The sequence below is a fragment of the Onychostoma macrolepis genome, chromosome 20, assembly GCF_012432095.1.
Source record: "Onychostoma macrolepis isolate SWU-2019 chromosome 20, ASM1243209v1, whole genome shotgun sequence".
Taxonomy (NCBI): domain Eukaryota; kingdom Metazoa; phylum Chordata; class Actinopteri; order Cypriniformes; family Cyprinidae; genus Onychostoma; species Onychostoma macrolepis.
Window position 1 is genome coordinate 23,553,995 of NC_081174.1, and position 17,818 is coordinate 23,571,812.

The window sequence follows — 17,818 nt, forward strand, 5'->3', positions numbered from 1 at the left end:
CAAACCTGGCACGCATGTAAAGTATGCAGGCTGTGTAATTTTGAGATGGACTCGATATAGTTGCCTAGCTGGAGAACTGTTTATAGCTATATTAATTTGGATTTGTTTTAGAAAAGTTAATAATGACTGGAGATATAAAGTTTTATGAGGCAAATAAAACTTACCACCTCCAGATCTGCATGGCTCTTGGTCTTTTGGCTTAACGATATCATCTCTGCATGTGGGCTGGGGTTGTGCGCCCATGGGCCGCTTTGATAATGGAGACCCCTCCTGGGGGACACAGGTCTGATCATGCCCCTACGGCTTCTGGGAGAAAGTCTGCCTGAGAGATCCCTTCCTGGGGATGTCGGCCGTCCTGTCTGGGAGATGGGAGAGAGATGTCCTCTAGGAGAAAGGTCCCTCCTCGGTGACAGATCCCTTCTATAAACATCCCGCCTGGGGGAGATATGCCTAAGGGGAGACGCTTCTCGCCTTGGTGACAAACGGCCACGTGGGGAGAGGTCCCTTCGAGGGGACAGATATCGCCTAGAGGAAGGTGAGCTTTCTCGCAGAGGGGAGGAATCACAGCCGGGTGAAGACAGACGGGAGCAGGAGAAGTCAAAGGAGGATGAGCTGTGTTCCGGAGAGAGAGCCAGGTCTTCATCCATAGAGCTAGGCACATCCAGTCTGTTTTTGTGATCTTCACCCAGAGCCCCTTGAAGGAGCTTCTGGTATTCAGCCATCTGGGCCTCTCCAGCTTTCTCACTGGGTGCCATGAGTTGGGTGATCTGAATACTGGGCAGACTAGTGAAATAAGTGAAAAGAGGCTGTTTGGAGACAGAGGCCAGAGGCTCTGGTGTGGATTCTTGTGAAGCGGCGACTGCAGTGATGGAGAGTGAGGGGATGGCACATGGCTGTGGGCTTGTGCTTCGGGACCGTGTCTTCGGCGTTGAATCACCATCATACTCGTCATCCTCATCCTCATCTTCATCAACTTCATCGCCATCCTCTTCAGCACCCTCTGAGTCATCAGCGTCAGAGAATTGGTGCTCTGCCATTATCTCTGACATGCCAATCTTTTCTGATGCTCTTTGGACCTCCTCAGTGGTGTCTGGAAAAAAAGTACAATAACACATTTTCTCAACTGACTTTAACAGGTTAAATCAACATTGTTTGAGGTATTTTAATAGCAAATAGTGTTTATTTTATTCCTAAATATCAGTTGGCCTAGAAAGGTTGCTGGGGTTCTTTGTCTCCCTTTGATAGGACATGTGGGGAAAATCACAATGGAGGAAAATATTATTTTTTATTTAGAAATATTTTATTTAACACTGGCAGTAGAAGGTTTCTGTTTTTAATTAGGCTAATTTTCCTGTACTGGTACTACTTCCAGATGCCAACATATATTGCAATATTGGCTCCTCTATATAAAATGTATCCAGAATCTGAATCATACCTGGTTCTTCTGCTTCCGTCTCATCCACCGATGTCACTGACACTCCAAGCTCTAAGCACTTTTTCATGTGAGCTTTTGACTTCATGTGTTTCGTAAGGTTTCCTGAAAACAGATTTTAAAGTGTTTGAATTACTTGCATTGGCATGCCAAAAATGATGTCTGACCTGCAATTTATTCTGATTAAATAATACAGAGATCTTCTGTTGTTCAGTGTGGTACAAACATATGTTTTTTTAAGTCCACAAAAAGTACAAAAATCATTGTTTTCGTCAAATTATAGAATGTTGTTTTTTAATTTTGTGTGTGCATTTGCATGTATTGGTTATTGGAAATGTATGAGAAAACCCACCTTTTGTTTTAAAAGCAAAGTTGCAGAACTTGCAGACATATGGCCTGACATCTGTGTGTGTGCGAATATGTTTCTTCAGCATGCTTGGCTTTTTACAGCGGATCCCACACTCCTCACAGATGTACTTTCCCCGGCCTCGGCCACGCACATAAACATAGTCTTCATTGGATTTGTACCTGAAATAAAAACAAGGCAGGGTTATTAACATTATTGGAAGATATGGAAATATATTGGTTAATGCTGATGTGGAATGATATCATGTTCATCAAAAAGCTCACATTATATATTTTTAAGGCATGATTCTTTTATATGTTTGAAACGAAAACATTTTCACAGCTGTATCAATTAAATTTTTTTCCCTGCACAGGATAATATTATGTGGAGCACCCAATGAGATACCATACCATGTAGTTGTATACATTCCAGGTACTTGTGTTCAACAGATTTAGGCACCATAAATGAAATTGTATGTTGATAAATAGTTGTAGTTTCATTCCTCAGCTCCTAATATTTGTTTCTTAGCAGCAGTAAACTTATTGCATTTTAGAAATGTGGAAGTCCCATCTCGTATAAAGAATACTAAGTTATGTGTTGGAAAATAAACACAGATCTTCACATACCCTCCTTCAAAGATTTTGATGCGAGTGGGTTCAGCCTGCTTTGAAGAAGCTTCTTTCTCTCCGTGGTCTTCTTTCCCCCTGTCTCTTAAGCTGATTCCCTTCATTTTCTTACCAAACTTGCCAACATCCAACTGTATGATCTCTGGCTTCAACTGAAAATGTAAACAGAGAAGAGATTGAATAATGAACCCTAAAACTGTAAGCATAAAACATAAGCAACATAAGTTGGTCTGTGCATTTTCTTGTAATTCATTTTTAATCATCTTGATCATTTAAAAATTACATTTAAAAATGAGCATGTTTCTTATGTTTCAACTCGTGCATATTTTGCTAACAAATTTTCAAGTGGTAAATTTAACCTGATTTTTTTTTTAAACAATATATATCTCTATTATCTGTCTATATAAATTACTATTAAAATCTACAATGTTCTGAAATTAATATTTATTCACAAAAATCAAAGGAATTAAATTTATATTATGTGTAAATGTTTTTCTTTTCAATTAAATCTCTTTTTTTATTTTGTGTGTATTTTTACCTGCTCAAACTTCTGTTTCCACCGGAGGGACGAAACAAGTTTTCCAGTGCCAGGTTGATGCATAGCAGCCATTGTATACATTTCTGTGTTCTTCCTCTGTTTTGACCGAAGAAGTGCCATGGTGGCCTTGGTGCTGAGGTTGAGTGGGTTTGGGTTGTAAGAGCTGACGCACCAAGAACCATACACAGAGGTTAGGGGAGTCGTTTGTGCGTAATTTGGCTTGGTATAATTTAGGAAGCACCAGCTGACACTGGTTGGTGTGCGAAGACTTGGGAATTGAAAAAACTGATGGACATCTGCCAGGTCAGTGAGCAGGAGAGTGCTACCAACAACTCCACCACCCTGATTGGCCGCTAGCTGCACCAGCATGTTTACTGGGAACTTGTTACCCATGTTCTGCTTAGATTCTTCTTGAGTATCACTTGAGGAGATTACTGATTGTGGGCTTGAGCTTGCCTCTGGGGTAGACTCATCTACATCAAGCTCTTCTGGGGAATCTGCTCTGCTAGCCATGTTTGTAATAATTTGCAAGGGTGGAATGAAGTTGTCTTTTGGTGGCACATCAGGTAAATGAGGTGCAGAGGGGTACCCAAGGAATTTAGATGACAAGAAATCAGTGGGTGGAGATGAGGACATCCTCTCTTGTTCATCTATGGAGTCATCTCTCTTTGAAAATTCAGGTTTGGGGGACTTATCTTTTGGTGCACTAGAATTGCTTAGCTCAACTGCACTAAGCTCTTTTACTATCTGGCCATACATCTTTTCTTCCTTGACCCGTTTCTGTTGTTTGGTTTCAATAAAAAGCTCAAGACTGCTGGCTGGTGACAACATTCTCTTACTCCCCCCAATACTAGAGGAAGCGTCTGTAGTAGAGATAGTTCCTGATGTCAAAGACAAAGGAATTCCTGTATTAAGGCTCCCAGGTAAATATTCAGGTACTTTCCATATTGGAATATTTAAGGACCCTTCTGAATGTCCTAATATTTTGGATAAATTGATGCCTACTTGTTGCTTTGATGCAGTGCCTGTTAGTGAAACAGTCGACACATTGTCTGTGCATAAAACTCTGATAGAAGTTGTGCTCTGAGAATGAGTGACAAGGATTTGTGAAACACTTGTATACATAACACTACCATAAGATGGCACATTTGTCTGGATTCTGACTGGTACCAGCATTCCAGGGAGTGATGGTTGTGAACCTACATTTTGAGTAGCAAAGGTAGGCTGAACTTGTTGCAAGAAGCTTGTAGTCAGCACTTTAGATGACAAGACTCCAAGTTGCTGTGGGGAGGCTCTTGAAGGATATGGATAGTTGTGACTTGCCCCATCGGTTTTTGAGTCTGTTTGCACCTGAATTTGATGACGAGGTTGGTATGGTTTTTGTAGCATGGGCTGTAGATTTGGCTGTTTGATATGTAGTTTCTGTAATTGTTGTGCCTGGAATGCTAGGTGCTGCTTGTTTCTTTGTGTTGATTCAGGATGCCAGAGCATTGGTTGAAATGGCAAGAAAGGTGAGGATGGCAGGTTGCTCTGAAGTGAAGAGTGCTGAATTATGTCCTGGGTCATGTGCTCATGCAATGAATGCTCACTATCTGATGAAAGCTGTGCAGGCAAACGAGGAGCATTCTGGAAATGATCCTCAGATAGACTGTCCTCACTGATGCTTTGCTGCAGCAAGTGATGTGATCCAAGAACTGACTGTGTACCTCTTCTGGGTCTTGCCAAGTCACTAGTTACACAATAGGATGTACCAGATAAAGCTGTTTGAGAAACATGGTCAGAATGCTCTTGTTTGATATTTAACTCTGAGATTGGCTCTTGAACCACTACTTCAGGATAGACACTGAGAGATGCCTGTCTAACAAGGTAACCTCGTCTACGCTCCTTCATAGCTGAAGCACTTGCATAAACTTCTCCTTGTCTTGAACCGGTTGAAAGACTTCCATAATCAAACGACTTGCTACGTATTTCAGGTACTTCAGTGGGTAGAGCACAGGGGGCCTGCTCTGATGATGAGCGTCGCATCTCTCTTTGATGATGGCCTGGTATAGACAGAGAATGGCCACTGCCTGGAACAGTTAAGAACTCAGACTGTTTAGCAAAGTCATCTTGTTTAGTTGGAGATATAGATTTGATGCTTTCCTCTCTGTCAAATGACATTGAAAAACTTGAGCTATGTGATAAGTTACTTTCTTGACTAGGGCTTCTCGAAAGGCTAGTACAAGTAGACTCAAAGCTTGACTCCCCAGAAGAGTGCTCCATATCTGCAAGACGCAGACGTTTCTTCTTTGGGGGCAGCTTCTCCTGCGGGAAGCTGGGACAATGTTTCACTCCTTTGTGGCCACTGAAATTCCTCAACATGTTTCTCTGGTTCTTTCACTGGTACTTCAGGTTCTTTTTCTGGTTTGTCAGGCTCTTCTGTAACTCGTATTTCAGGCACTTGAATGTTGGGTTGTCGTACAAGTTTGTGGGGCATATGATACAGTGGGTTAGAAGAGAAAGATCCATGTTCATTGTCACCCTGCTGCTGGTGTTCCATGCTTTCTGATCTATGATGAGAATCGGGGCTCTGCACATCATCAATGTTTTCTGAGTCTGATTGCTCAGAAAGGTGTCCAGCATGCTTATCTGGCTGATAAAATGGATGTTCAATTGATTCAGTCTTTTCAAATGAGTTTGGCCTGCTCAGTGAATTGGTATGTTGAATGACAGATATTACATTGCCAGCAGTCTTCGTGTCTGAATCTTGAACAAGTACAATGTCCTCTGGAGTCATACATGAGCCTCTGTCAAAACTGTCTGATGGGCTGTGTGCTCTAAATATGGAACCCTTACTAGTAGGAGCAGCCTTGGCAGAATCTTGACTTCCTTGTCTTAGGTCATAATCTCCTGTCATTTCAGTAGAGCCACTTCGACTGCTATCATCTTGTCCAAGGCAATCTTCTTCTTCACCCACACTCTTTTTCATGCGTCTCTTTCTTGTGGTAAACTCTGTTATTCCCACCTTTGTACCATATGAAGCGTATGCTGTGCGTACTTCTGGGCAAGCCATCTCTGACCCAGAGCCTTTAAATTCTGGCATCAAAGGCCCCCTCTCTCCCATTTTCAAAATTGAGTTCAGACCTGTGATTTTCCCGTAGTTCTCTGATTCTCCATGACCTTCTTGGGCAGAGTGTTCAAAGGCAGCCTGCCTCCTTAACCGTTTTAGACCCGCAGCTCCTCCGTAAAAGACCTCATCTTGGGTCATCATCTCATCAAATGAGTGACTCCCTCTTAGACTTGGTGGGACATTGAGGTTGGTTGGAGAAGGTGTTGGCATTGAGTTGCTTCTAATAAGTGGCCCTGAATCAGAGGGTGCTTCCAGAAGACCTGTGCTAGTTTGGCAAGAGCCAGCATGATAATGCTTTGGGTCACATCCAGCAATTAATTGTGATTCTACACAATTTTGATAAAATACATGACCCTCTGATATCTTTCCCATGGCCAACTCCTGCATGGCACTAGACTTGTTGATATTAGTGTCTTGACTAGCAATAGCTACCATCCCAACTGTGACTGATTGTCTAGATCTGGAGTTGGTTCTGTGGTACCACGTTCTTCCAAACATTATCTCTTCATATGTCTTTGCATTGGTGTTGGGTGGACTGATCTGCTGTTCGGCACTCTCTGAGCGGGAAAAGTAACCAGAATCAGTGCTACCTTTACTGTGGGGGCTCAAGAGATTTTGAGACTGCTCTGAATCCTGGTCCTTTTTCTCAGTGAGTCTTAAGGCAAGTCTCTGTTTGACCGTATGAGACTCATCTCCTCTGCCCATCTGTCCACCAATAACTGAACCTTTAATGTCTGTAAACTGGGGACACTCTGTGGCAGGTGATGGTACCCCTTGTTTTGGAACAATTAAGATAGGCACTTTCATAGATGCCACGGACAGTTCCTCTGCTGGATCAGCGTATGCTGGTCCCCTTTCCATTGGGCTCTTGTCAGACTCAAATGATATCTGTGGGCTGCGTTTTTCTGGGAACACTGCACCTTCTGCAGTTTCTTCATCAGTGTCAGTGCTTTGTTCACCATCAGAGTGTGCCTCTGCTTCCCCAACTGAAGATGCTTGATCAGTGTCTGTTCGAGTTGCTAACTCTGAGAATGGAACAAGTCCTGCTTTGATAGCATGAGCATGAGATTTTCTATGTTTATACAAATTGCTCTTGGTTTTGAATGAGAAACCACATGGAACACAGGGATAAGGACGCTCCCCTGTGTGGGACCGTATGTGTTTTTTAAGCACACTGGGTTTAGCACATGCCCTGCCGCAGTAGTGACATATGTACTTGCCTGGCTTCTTGGGTTTTTGTTCCTTCTTATGACTTTCATCTGGCTGCTCGGGTCCAGATTGGGAAAACTGTCCAAAAGCAGCTGGAGACTTCTGACGGGGAAATACTCCATGAGAGCGGGAATGCACAGGAAACATATCATCTGGTGGCAGAGATTGCATTTGACCAGAGAAAGACCAGGCATGGGCCTCTAACCCAGGTTGTGGCTTTGTACCACCAAGGAAAGGCTCCTGCGGGTATGAATGTGGCAACTGGTAGGAGTAAGGCCGAGGGAAGACCTGTTGAAACTGGCTTTCTTGTGATGAGTGTGTCACTGCAGATGACATCAGCTTTCCAGAGCTAAACTTTTGAGTGGAGCTAGCAAGGCTTGCCCCACTTGTAAGACTTTGCTCACGATGCATGTGTCTTTTAACATCTGGATCTCCAAAGGTACTTCTTTTCGTTCCAGCAGAGGGCTCAGAGACCCATTTTCTTTGTAAGGGGTTCTTTTCCCGTTGTTCCTTGGTGCATTTTTGGCCAACAGCAGGTTCATGTGTCTCCATTTTTCTTAGTACTTCAGTGAGGTTTCTTAAGATGTTTGCTAGATTTCATTCATGCAAGCTGTCATGCCAGATGAGTTACTTAAGTGACTCCTAAATAAAAGGTCCTTCCACTTCCATAGTTTAAGTGTTGCTCCACTTTAAAATGTAAATGATGTCCCTCTTTGACAATCAGGCCAGTATCTTTCCATCACTCATTTCAGAAGTCCATTTACTTTTTGTTTCATCCAGGCTTGTTCCTCTTCTGTTTAATGTCCTCTGTTTCAGTATCTATAAGAGAGAATAAATAAAATAATGTTTAAACATTGTTTTTAGACAAGGATTATTGTTCTACATGTATTAAAGAAAATGCTACATATGTAACATAACTACCTTCAGATTTTAAAAGCCGATGCCTAAAAAAGCTGGCAAAAAATACTCAGCTGTCTAAACAAAACAGTATGGTAGTTTATCATGTGACTCTGTTGCTCATCATACTTCAATTACAGCTTGCTTTCTTGTTTTATTTCTTTCAGTTTGATATCGAGGCAGCTGCACAGCTGTGTACTTCTCGCCTAGCAAGTGTGTCAAGAGTTTTCAATGAACTGATGCAGAGGAGCTACCACCTCCCTCTGCTCATGAGTCATCATTAACAGCCTTGCCCACTCATTTCCTAAAGAGACACAAACATATAAAAATAGCCCAAGGAATGCAAATGACATTCAACGTAGTGTGTGTGGGTGTTTAAAGGGCAAACTCTAAGCATTTTCTTCCTTAAGAGTTTTGGGTTTTTCTATGCTTTTAAAAACCTTAACACCGTGAACACTTAAAGACAAAGGTGGGAGCAGACCAAAATACAGCTTTAAGGTACAGTATGTACTCAAAGCAATAAATAGAACATGAACGTGTTTGTAAAGGGAAGGTACTGAACACTCTCTGTGCGATGTATATCTTAATCTCGTGCTCGTTCTGATTGCAACAGACAGCACTGCCTGAGTATGAGTGAGGAAAATGTGTGACGTTGGTGTCTGGAAGGCGATGTGAGCACTAAAAATAGCAGGGCAGAAAAACCACTGGTATTTATAGCACTTGAAACATTAACTTTTGGTTCATTTTGTTTTCATAATTCTTCCATGCCTGACACAGGAAAGTATGTGTTCACAAACCAAGACAAACTATGAGTTGAACTCGACAGTTGCTGTTGCACTAAAGCAGCAATTTTAAATGTACAGCAGCATTGTCAGGCAATGTTTCCTATAGCAACATGCATAACAATCTTTCTGCCCAATTCTGTAAATAAGTAAGATTTCTATAAAAGGATCACAATGTATTTTCAAGAGACCCTTGATACTACTATAAAGGACGTAGATTTTTCTTTTGTTGTTTGAATAACATGTCATAGACTGCAGCAGGTATTATAGGCACTACTGCCTATTATATTATAATGTACTGCCTATTATAGACTTACTTCATGGATCCAACATATTGACAATATATTGATAAATTTTCTCCAAAGAACTTCTTCTCATTCATGCATGTTTCTTTACCACCTTCACGTGTTGATAAATATAAGTAGTACTACGCTGTGTGGATCTTTATACCTTCTGCAACAACAATAGCGAAATCTGTAGCGATAGACACTTCCCAGCATGCACCAGACGTCTATGTAACATCAGGTTGACGTTGGACATGACGTCGGACAGACGTTGCATTTTGGTTGAAAATGAAAATCATGTTGACGTCAATATTTGACGTTGACTTAACGTTGGATTTTGGTTGCACAACCTAAAGACAACAAAATCTTAACGTCAGCTGACGTCGGTATTGGACATCAATTTAACATTGACATTAGACGTTGAATTTACATTGAATTTTGTTCACCCGACGTCGCCTGAAATTTAACCAAATATCAACGTCTTATGACGTTGTGTGCCTGTTTTGTGCCTGCTGGGTTTGTACTGTTGCTGTGATACATCTCATCATTCCATCCAGCCCTATTGCTCATGCTTTCACCTGCTTTTTACTTGCTTTTCATGATATGATGGGTTTTTGGGTTACGAGATACTGCATCTACTGGATGAATTGCATAATCTATGTTTCTAAGGGAGATTAAAAATACTTTGAATCACATTTTTAAGAGGCAAATGGATGTGCTTGAGAGCACATGTGTGGGACACACACTGTGAAGAGGATAAGAGCAGTACCTCCATTCACAGCAAATCCATCAGAATTCGGAATAGAATGACTAAGTCGTATTACATAAACCAAAAGAGGTTACAAGAATCTTATATGACATTAAGTCCCTGTGCTCTCTGCCACTGTTACAGAGTGAATCTACAGTATGTACTGTTCTACACACATAGCTTGAGACATATTTTTTAACCACCCCATGCTAGATGGTTATGAAACTTGTTTATGCCCAAAGGTTATTGTGATCCTTGCATGGCTGAGATCAGTATGTTGCTGTCTGCTGTCCCACTCATCTTCCTGCCCCATTTCACCATACAAAGTGTAGGAGGTTCTTAGCCTGGGGCCACAGCAAGGCCTCCATGCTGGATGCACAATACCAGTATAATAAAGAACATAAAAACTTTTATGAGGACACTTGCTCATGAATAAAAATACACCACCTAATCTAATGCAAGGATTATGCATTTTACAGTTCTGCTGTCAGATTCCAGTGAGAGGATTAACAGCAGTCTTCTCAAAGTCTGTTTGTCAATGAATGCTGCACGGTGCAGCAGTCCTAAAAGGATTTGGAGAAGCATTATGTCACATTCTAAGCCAGTTGGATATCCTTTTCACTTGAAGGGAGACTCCCTGTCTTTTTAAAGTGCTATCACATTTAAAGCCATTATGCAGTGGAAATGCCTAATCTCCCCGAAGTTCACCGCAGGACACTGCAAGACCGCAAACAAATAAATATATAAATGAACAACTAAATAAAGAATAAAATAGAAGCAGACCTGGAAAAAATGTTTTTTTTGCCAAAGTATGTTCTTGAAATATTCTGAGTCATGCTCTTTAACACTGTGATTATCAGCTGCCTGGCTGTTTAACTCCTGCCAAAGTTACAGGGTTATAGCAATAAACAACTAGGGTAATTCAGTCAAGCTTGTCCATTTACCGCTCCCCCCTTTTTAAAGGGATGGTTTTGCAGTCCAAAGCCGCTTATGGTGTGATCTGTTGGTTCAAACACAGTAGTGTAGTGTAGTGTAAATGACTCAGAAATAATTAGGTGATATGTTTGTGACTGCAGTTTGCATACTTAAGCTAATGGACTCTTCGGAGGCAGACAGTGTTACTAGATCATGTAGCTCACTGAGGTGCACCTGGGCACACCGGGCGGCATGTTCCAGAGATTGGGTTCCACCTTTTGTCTACTCCCTCATGACATCACAGCCATGATGCTGGGGAGGTACACAAACCAGATCTCATTTCCCTGAGTCCAAGTGGCACAATTTTTTTTTGTCCCTTGTAGGACAGACACTGAATAATTCAACAGGCTGCTAATTGTTTCAATTCAGTGGTTATAGAGGTTACAGTGACAAATTCCTTGCGCTAAAACAATCGTGGTCAATCCCACAAACTTCATTTTGCACCTTATTTGTATTTGCTGTGCCGTCATGCGCCCAAATTTTGCTTACACCTTGCTTGGTTGTCTCAAGAGGAACTATACTGCCATAGGGGAATTTCAAGTGTGCACAAATACCACTACTCTTGCAGAGGAGGAGAGGTTGCTGAGTTGATTTTCCACTGCCCTTGTTCCAGCTATCCCAACTCATTAGTGATGGAGGCAACTTTTACTACTCCAACTGGCTTTATCATCTGGCACAGAGCAGATGAGAACAAGTCTGAAAATAGATTGAAGTAAGGATACCACAATAAAGTCTTCTGTTTTAAAAGAACTGGCACATGTATATTCAAAGCAATTATTCAAGTAACCACAACTGTATGCGGGAAGGATCTCAATAGCTGTTCTTTTATAGAACTTACTATAACTACCTGAAAGGAAATTTCTGAGACAATCTTGAGTTATGGCCCACTAATGCTATCCTCACATTACCTTTTCCTTCACTCGCTCAGGACTTTTGTCTTTGCAGTTTATCTCAGCTCCCCGCAAGATTCACCTTTTGCTCACCCAGCAACTTTTACGGTGTGATTTTGGTCTGTGTTTGCAGGACTGGAGGATGTATCACCCAAAATGTGTGTGAGTCAGCCCCCTGGAGTGTCATACTGACTCCTCATTAAGAATCCAAAGTTGAATCTTGGGCAGACGACTCATCCAGCTCCACATGCAGCCGGGTGAAAGGACAGTGCAGAGACACAGGCCTGCTAAAATCATGTCCAGATGGTCAGCAGAGGGGAGTTCTACACATCGGCAATATCGCAATCACATTCCAAGGACACCAGACTTCCATAACGCACCGTTCGACAATAGTTACAATGCCTTCAAAACCTTCTGAAATGAGGAACTGGGAGGATCGATAGGAGTTCATGAAAAGACAGCCGTACTTGCAGTTCAGACAGATAAACCAGTCTTTCAAAGCTATATGGAGGAGAGGAAAAAGCCATTAAAGCAAAGGGGAAGTATTTTTAACACTCTGTACAGGAGAGCCTAAGCATTTATGTGCGCGCTGGAGAGAGAAAGCATGCGTGGGAAGCATCTACAGCCATCTCGAGACGGGGTGAGGAGAGTGGGTGACTGTTCCTGTGTGGGAGGAGAAGGCATGAATACCATGCAGGGTTATGGTGTTGATGAATTGCGTTATGAAAGGGGCTTCAGTTACACAACCCAGCCCATCCAATTCTCTGCCTGTGTAGGCCGAGAGGGATGGCAAAGCTGCTGTGATCCGCACGCAGCCGGAAACGAGGTGCATACAACCCTTCAAGACATTTGGTCGAATGCGTAATTATCTAGCAGCTGTGATGCCAGCGACTCAGTGAGAGCGAGAGAGTGAATGTACCGGAAAAATCAAGCATCAACAGACTCACATTCATGGAAATGATGGGCAATTCTTTCATAAGGACAATATCACGGCATAAAGAAGAGGCAGAAAACGCTCGCTCGCTCTGATTAGTTTTGAGATACGACAGCGGAAAGGACACATTATCCATTAGCTTGTCATTATAATCATATCAATGGTGATTATTTAAATAACATCATCTGTCCAGGCGGCTGCTCTCTCAACAAATTGCTATGCGCTAAAATTTGACTGGGCCTTGACATCAGCCATTAAATAAGACATTAGCACTGCCTCAGTTTGGGGAATGTTGCGATTTATCTTGATGAATAGTAACGGCAGTTAAGAAAGTGCCAAGTTATTATGTCCACCATTTATGTCTTAATATTGAAAAAGCTACTGATATCTGTTTCTACAAGCAACCAACCATTTGCAGGGGTCTGATGGGAAGCCCTGAGTAAACCTATTACAGTCAAGCAGCAGTTCTCTCTTCTTTCTCATTGTCACAGAAGAGGTCTACATTGGGACAGTACCACGATCGGAGTGCTGCTGTGGGTGTCGGGTCAAAAGGCAGTGCCTGCTGATAGAAAACACAACAGCTATTAAGGAGAGAATAAATCCCTTTCAACATGAGGTCATGTCTAATTTAACTGCCACTCTGAAAGCCCAAGCACTATCCCCCAGCACGAGATACTGTTACCAATCAAATAAGTGACTGGACCGGCCACTACAGAAAAGGGGGGCCTGGAAGGAAAAATGTACCCCGGTCTGGGATAGAGGTCTGTCCCGGGACTCTGAGGCACACCAGCAGTCCAATATGGGGCAGAGCAGCGTAATTACAGGATGGCTCGATAATTGAAAACGGCAGAGATGAAAACATTCTCTGTGAGTAACCCGCTCCCAAAACAAGAACTGCATAGTTGTGGACTGGTGCAATGCAGGAAAACGTCATGGAAGTAAATAGGGAAAAGATCATCAGCACCATGTATAGGTCATTAGATGGATTTATGATGCATTCCTGGAGGCGGTGTTTAAAAACATGCCCGCCTTGCGGACTGTGGGAGGGAACGTGCGATTTGACACTAAATCTTCCTGTAGGTGCCATTGCTTAGATTGCTTAGTGAAGCGCCAACAATCCTAAGTGTTTTTCAGACTTCACAGCTGTATCTGTTTTAATGTACATGTTTCCATTTAGCCTTGGCTTAAACACAGAACACTGCCCAATGGAAGGAAAGACAGGAATAAAAAAAGTGAAAAACAGGGCTTCATGTTGGTCTTAATTGTCTATGGAAAGACTGTCATATTTTCCACCGGGTAAGCTTGAAACCATTACAAGCTAGCCTTCATTAAATTTTCCACAACATATTGCAGAAATGTCAGGAAGCAGCTGTGGAGGCACTGATTAATTGTCTTTCTTACTGGTTCCCCACTTATAACATTATGCCTTATTGAAATTATATCCTTGCTTTTTTCACTTCCTCTCACCTACATTAGAACCTCATGAGGTTGACTGAACCATGTATAAACGTAAAACCTGTGGTCAGTTGTTGACATTGAAATCACAGAACCCAAGGGGAAATGACTAACTCCAAAGGAGGTCTTAGCTTGGCTCTACCATAAAAGGGGTTTGGACACAGCTTGGATCTTGTAGACTAACACATGTCAACCCTTCAGCCACATGAAGGTCTCTCCACAGCTTACTGGATGCAAGTGCATCAAAAAAAAGGTGTTGCACAGGACTAGCCAAAGCAAGTGGAACGGTATACCTCAGAAAGATTTCCACTGCCAAAATTATATAAAGAGAAGGCGCAAAACAAGAGGGAGAGCATCTGGAGGTTGTGATCCCGAGTGGAAGAGTTGAAACATCTGCCACAAGTGTGCCCTGGCCTCCTAGAGTAGAAAAAATAAATGGCTCTAGTCACTGTCCGAGGTTAAAAGCTTAAGCACTGGTGGGCGAGCATGCAAGAGTGGGACGTTTGGCTGCCACTACTCTGAGCACCATTGAAAATAAACCCCGTCACTGTTCACGGCTCAAGCTTTGAAGCACAGGCATTTGTGGCATTCACAAACATATCATAGGACTATCTTTGCTCTGCTGTAGGGGCCTAAAGGCTGGAATACACTACATGACTTTTGCCCAGATTTTGGCCCTATTTGCAGTCTGGACGCTTTAGCTGTTGGAAGTCAAAGCCAGTCTGTCGTTTTTGGGCAGTCAAAATTGAAAGATTTTGCAGAAAATTGCGTCATGTGTGATTTTTTTGTGTTTCAGACTATGATTCCATCCAGTCGGAGGATATCAATCACGTTTGGTATTTTGAGTCAGTTTTAGAACACATATTGCTTTCATTTGTCGTGCATCTCCTAGCAATAAGATGCATGTTTCTGTGCGAGTTCATGTTCGGAACGACTTGAAAGTCTGGTAGTATGTGATCTTCAGATGTTTAGTGTACAATGCCCAGTTTTTCTCTGTAAAATGGTGCCTATTGTTTTAAAATCTGTAGTGTATTCTAGCCTTACTTGTAGGGGACTAAAAACTGGAATCAATACCGAAATATTGATTAGCCACTCCCATGCTAATCAAAAGTTTTATTAGCCGTGGCATATAATCAGCGATGCACTTTTATCTTCCTACTGCATCTGTGAGGCATGCAACCTCAGCACACGGTCCCGCCAGATGCACAGCTCGAGGAACGTGTCTTTTCCACTTTTTCCATATTAAACACCTGGGTCCTTCATGGCCTCCCAGATACTCCCCATCCTGCTGTTTTTGCTCTTGTGTGGTGTGACATTGTGAACTCACCCAAAGGTTCTCTGTAAGTCTGGGATCTGCTTGTTTCTCAGGGTAAAGGCCTCACGCTGCTTCCTCTATGGTAGTCAGGTTAGGCAGGCAAAGGCTGGGCAGTGGGGTGACAAGTAAGGTCCCCTGGCCAGGGTGCTGAGTTTATGCAGACCACTGTAGAGACAGTGAAAGGAAATAAGTTTAATGATAATGTGAGACTAAATAGAGACTATCAGACTAGCTTAAGGCTCTTCATATCGAATAAATAAACTGGAACTGAGCATCTGCTAGAACAATATTTCCACCCCCTTTAGAGCAATCGTGCTCTATTAATATGAATCCTCTGATGTGTTTATGCACAAACCATATTGCAATGAAGTGTCTGTCTTTGAGATAGTATACACAATGTTATGAGACATGCCGGTACAGATTCAAACTGATTAAACATCAACCTTTCCTTCAGTTGACATCTGCATGATGGTATTGTGCATCTTACACATTGTTCTCTAAATTCTTTCTTGGACTTTTGCCAATTCATAAATTACAAAAATCGCATACACCATAATCAAACACTGGGCATAATTATACTGACTGGTAATCTGCCAGAACGAGGTTGTCTTATCATAAACAGAATGGTGTCTGACACAATTTGTTGCCTTTAACAACACAGACACTAAAATGGCAAAAAAGGCCTTCAAGACATTAAAATAGCAAAGAACCCAGACGACGACCACAGGGCTCCATTGTTTGTGCCTGGACGAGACTGAACCTTGGCCAGCAGTCTGTGATGGAGAAAGAAAAAAATGGCTGTAATATTGCTATAAAAAAGGCACTTATGATACCAGGACCGAAACAGAATAATGGAACATGACTACAAATCAATGTATTCCTTTATCATAAAACAGGTGCAATAAGCATACACTGCTCATCTATCCATTTATACTATGATGAGAAAATAAAGATACCAGAAGTCTCTCTGACAAATGCCACAACCTTAAGGTCTTAGTTCTTAGTTAAACAATTTGCTTGACCTTTATAGTGCTATTCAGGCCTGCTCTCCAAAAGTCCATCTAGAGAAGCATGCTTCACAGTGTTTTCATGCTCCCTGCATTTGGAGTGAATGCAGCCAAGCTGTGCTCTTCAGCCTCGCAATCTAAAATGTGCCCCAGGGCTGGAGATATTACAAACACCATTATGCTGCTCTGCTGCACTAAGACAAGCTCAGCTAACCCAGAAAAACAAGACATTTCTGTGAGGTTGCATCACAATCTGCAGTGGAGCTCACCCAGGGTAAACACAGGCAACACTTCCTCTCACCCGCAACAACAACAAAAAAACTAAAAAACTTTCACCAGAGCTCACATATATCGCGGTGCACACCAAATCAAGACATCAGACTTTCAAAACGTTTTAACAATGCCATTATAAGGAAGGTTTATTATGTCTTTATAATAAAACAAATCATCAACCGTATCACTTGAAGTGAAGTATATTTTGGTTGCTGAAATGACTTTGGTGTCTTTAAACAAGTGGTTTCTGCCAATGGTTTCTATGTTCTATGCAGGCTTATGATGCTTTTGAGAAACAAAGTCCAGCTACAGTATTTAGACTACTTGCTCAAAACCCTTTACCAAGGAGCTCACCCACAACCAAGGATCTCACCCACAACAGGTCATGAAGAACTCACAAGAGAAACTATTCTTACCATTGAGATGTGCTGTAATGGGGGCAATGATGAGTGCTTGCTTCATCTTAAAAAAAGCATCCAAAATAGAGACCCAACATAGAGCTGTTAGCTAAATGAACAGGCGATGAATTGGAGATGTACAGGGTATAAATAACTGCCTGTAATTATATGCCTCCACTTTTTCCCCTGGAAATTATCATTTGAAAGTACTTGAGGACATGTGGCACATTTTGTCAAAGCTCTCATAAACTATGCTCTGTGCCACTCCACAGTGTGTGAATTAAAATGTAAAGAGTGACAAGTGAATGCATATTTTCTGTTTCAATGGTCTGAGTAATTTCAGCAAAATGATTTCGGTGGAAAAAGCGCCATATAATGTCATGCCATAAATGCATTTCCAACCCCCTTCCCAACATCCTCGCACCATTTTCTGCCTCTTTGTCTTAAAGTGAATAGGATTACAGAACTGACACAGGAAATATATTATTATGAAGCTGTTTCTACCCTAATCCATTTCCATTTACTTCAGTGAGAGAACACAAACTCCTCATAAAAATGAAATCGAGCCGCCTGATAAACCAGGAGGAAGTCCTAGTTGTT

At 42.0% G+C, this 17,818-nt stretch overlaps 1 protein-coding gene across 1 annotated transcript in view; it reads right to left on the reverse strand.

Moving 5' to 3' along the window:
* The window catches only part of hivep2a (HIVEP zinc finger 2a), a 68,803-nt gene that overhangs the window by 3,043 nt on the left and 47,942 nt on the right, over positions 1–17,818 (reverse strand). Inside the window, 7 exon segments of the mRNA XM_058755657.1 lie at positions 165–1,090; positions 1,436–1,537; positions 1,785–1,960; positions 2,405–2,556; positions 2,943–5,255; positions 5,257–8,079; positions 15,553–15,705. Coding sequence (XP_058611640.1) covers positions 165–1,090; positions 1,436–1,537; positions 1,785–1,960; positions 2,405–2,556; positions 2,943–5,255; positions 5,257–7,812 — 6,225 coding nt within the window. The 5' untranslated portion in view covers positions 7,813–8,079; positions 15,553–15,705.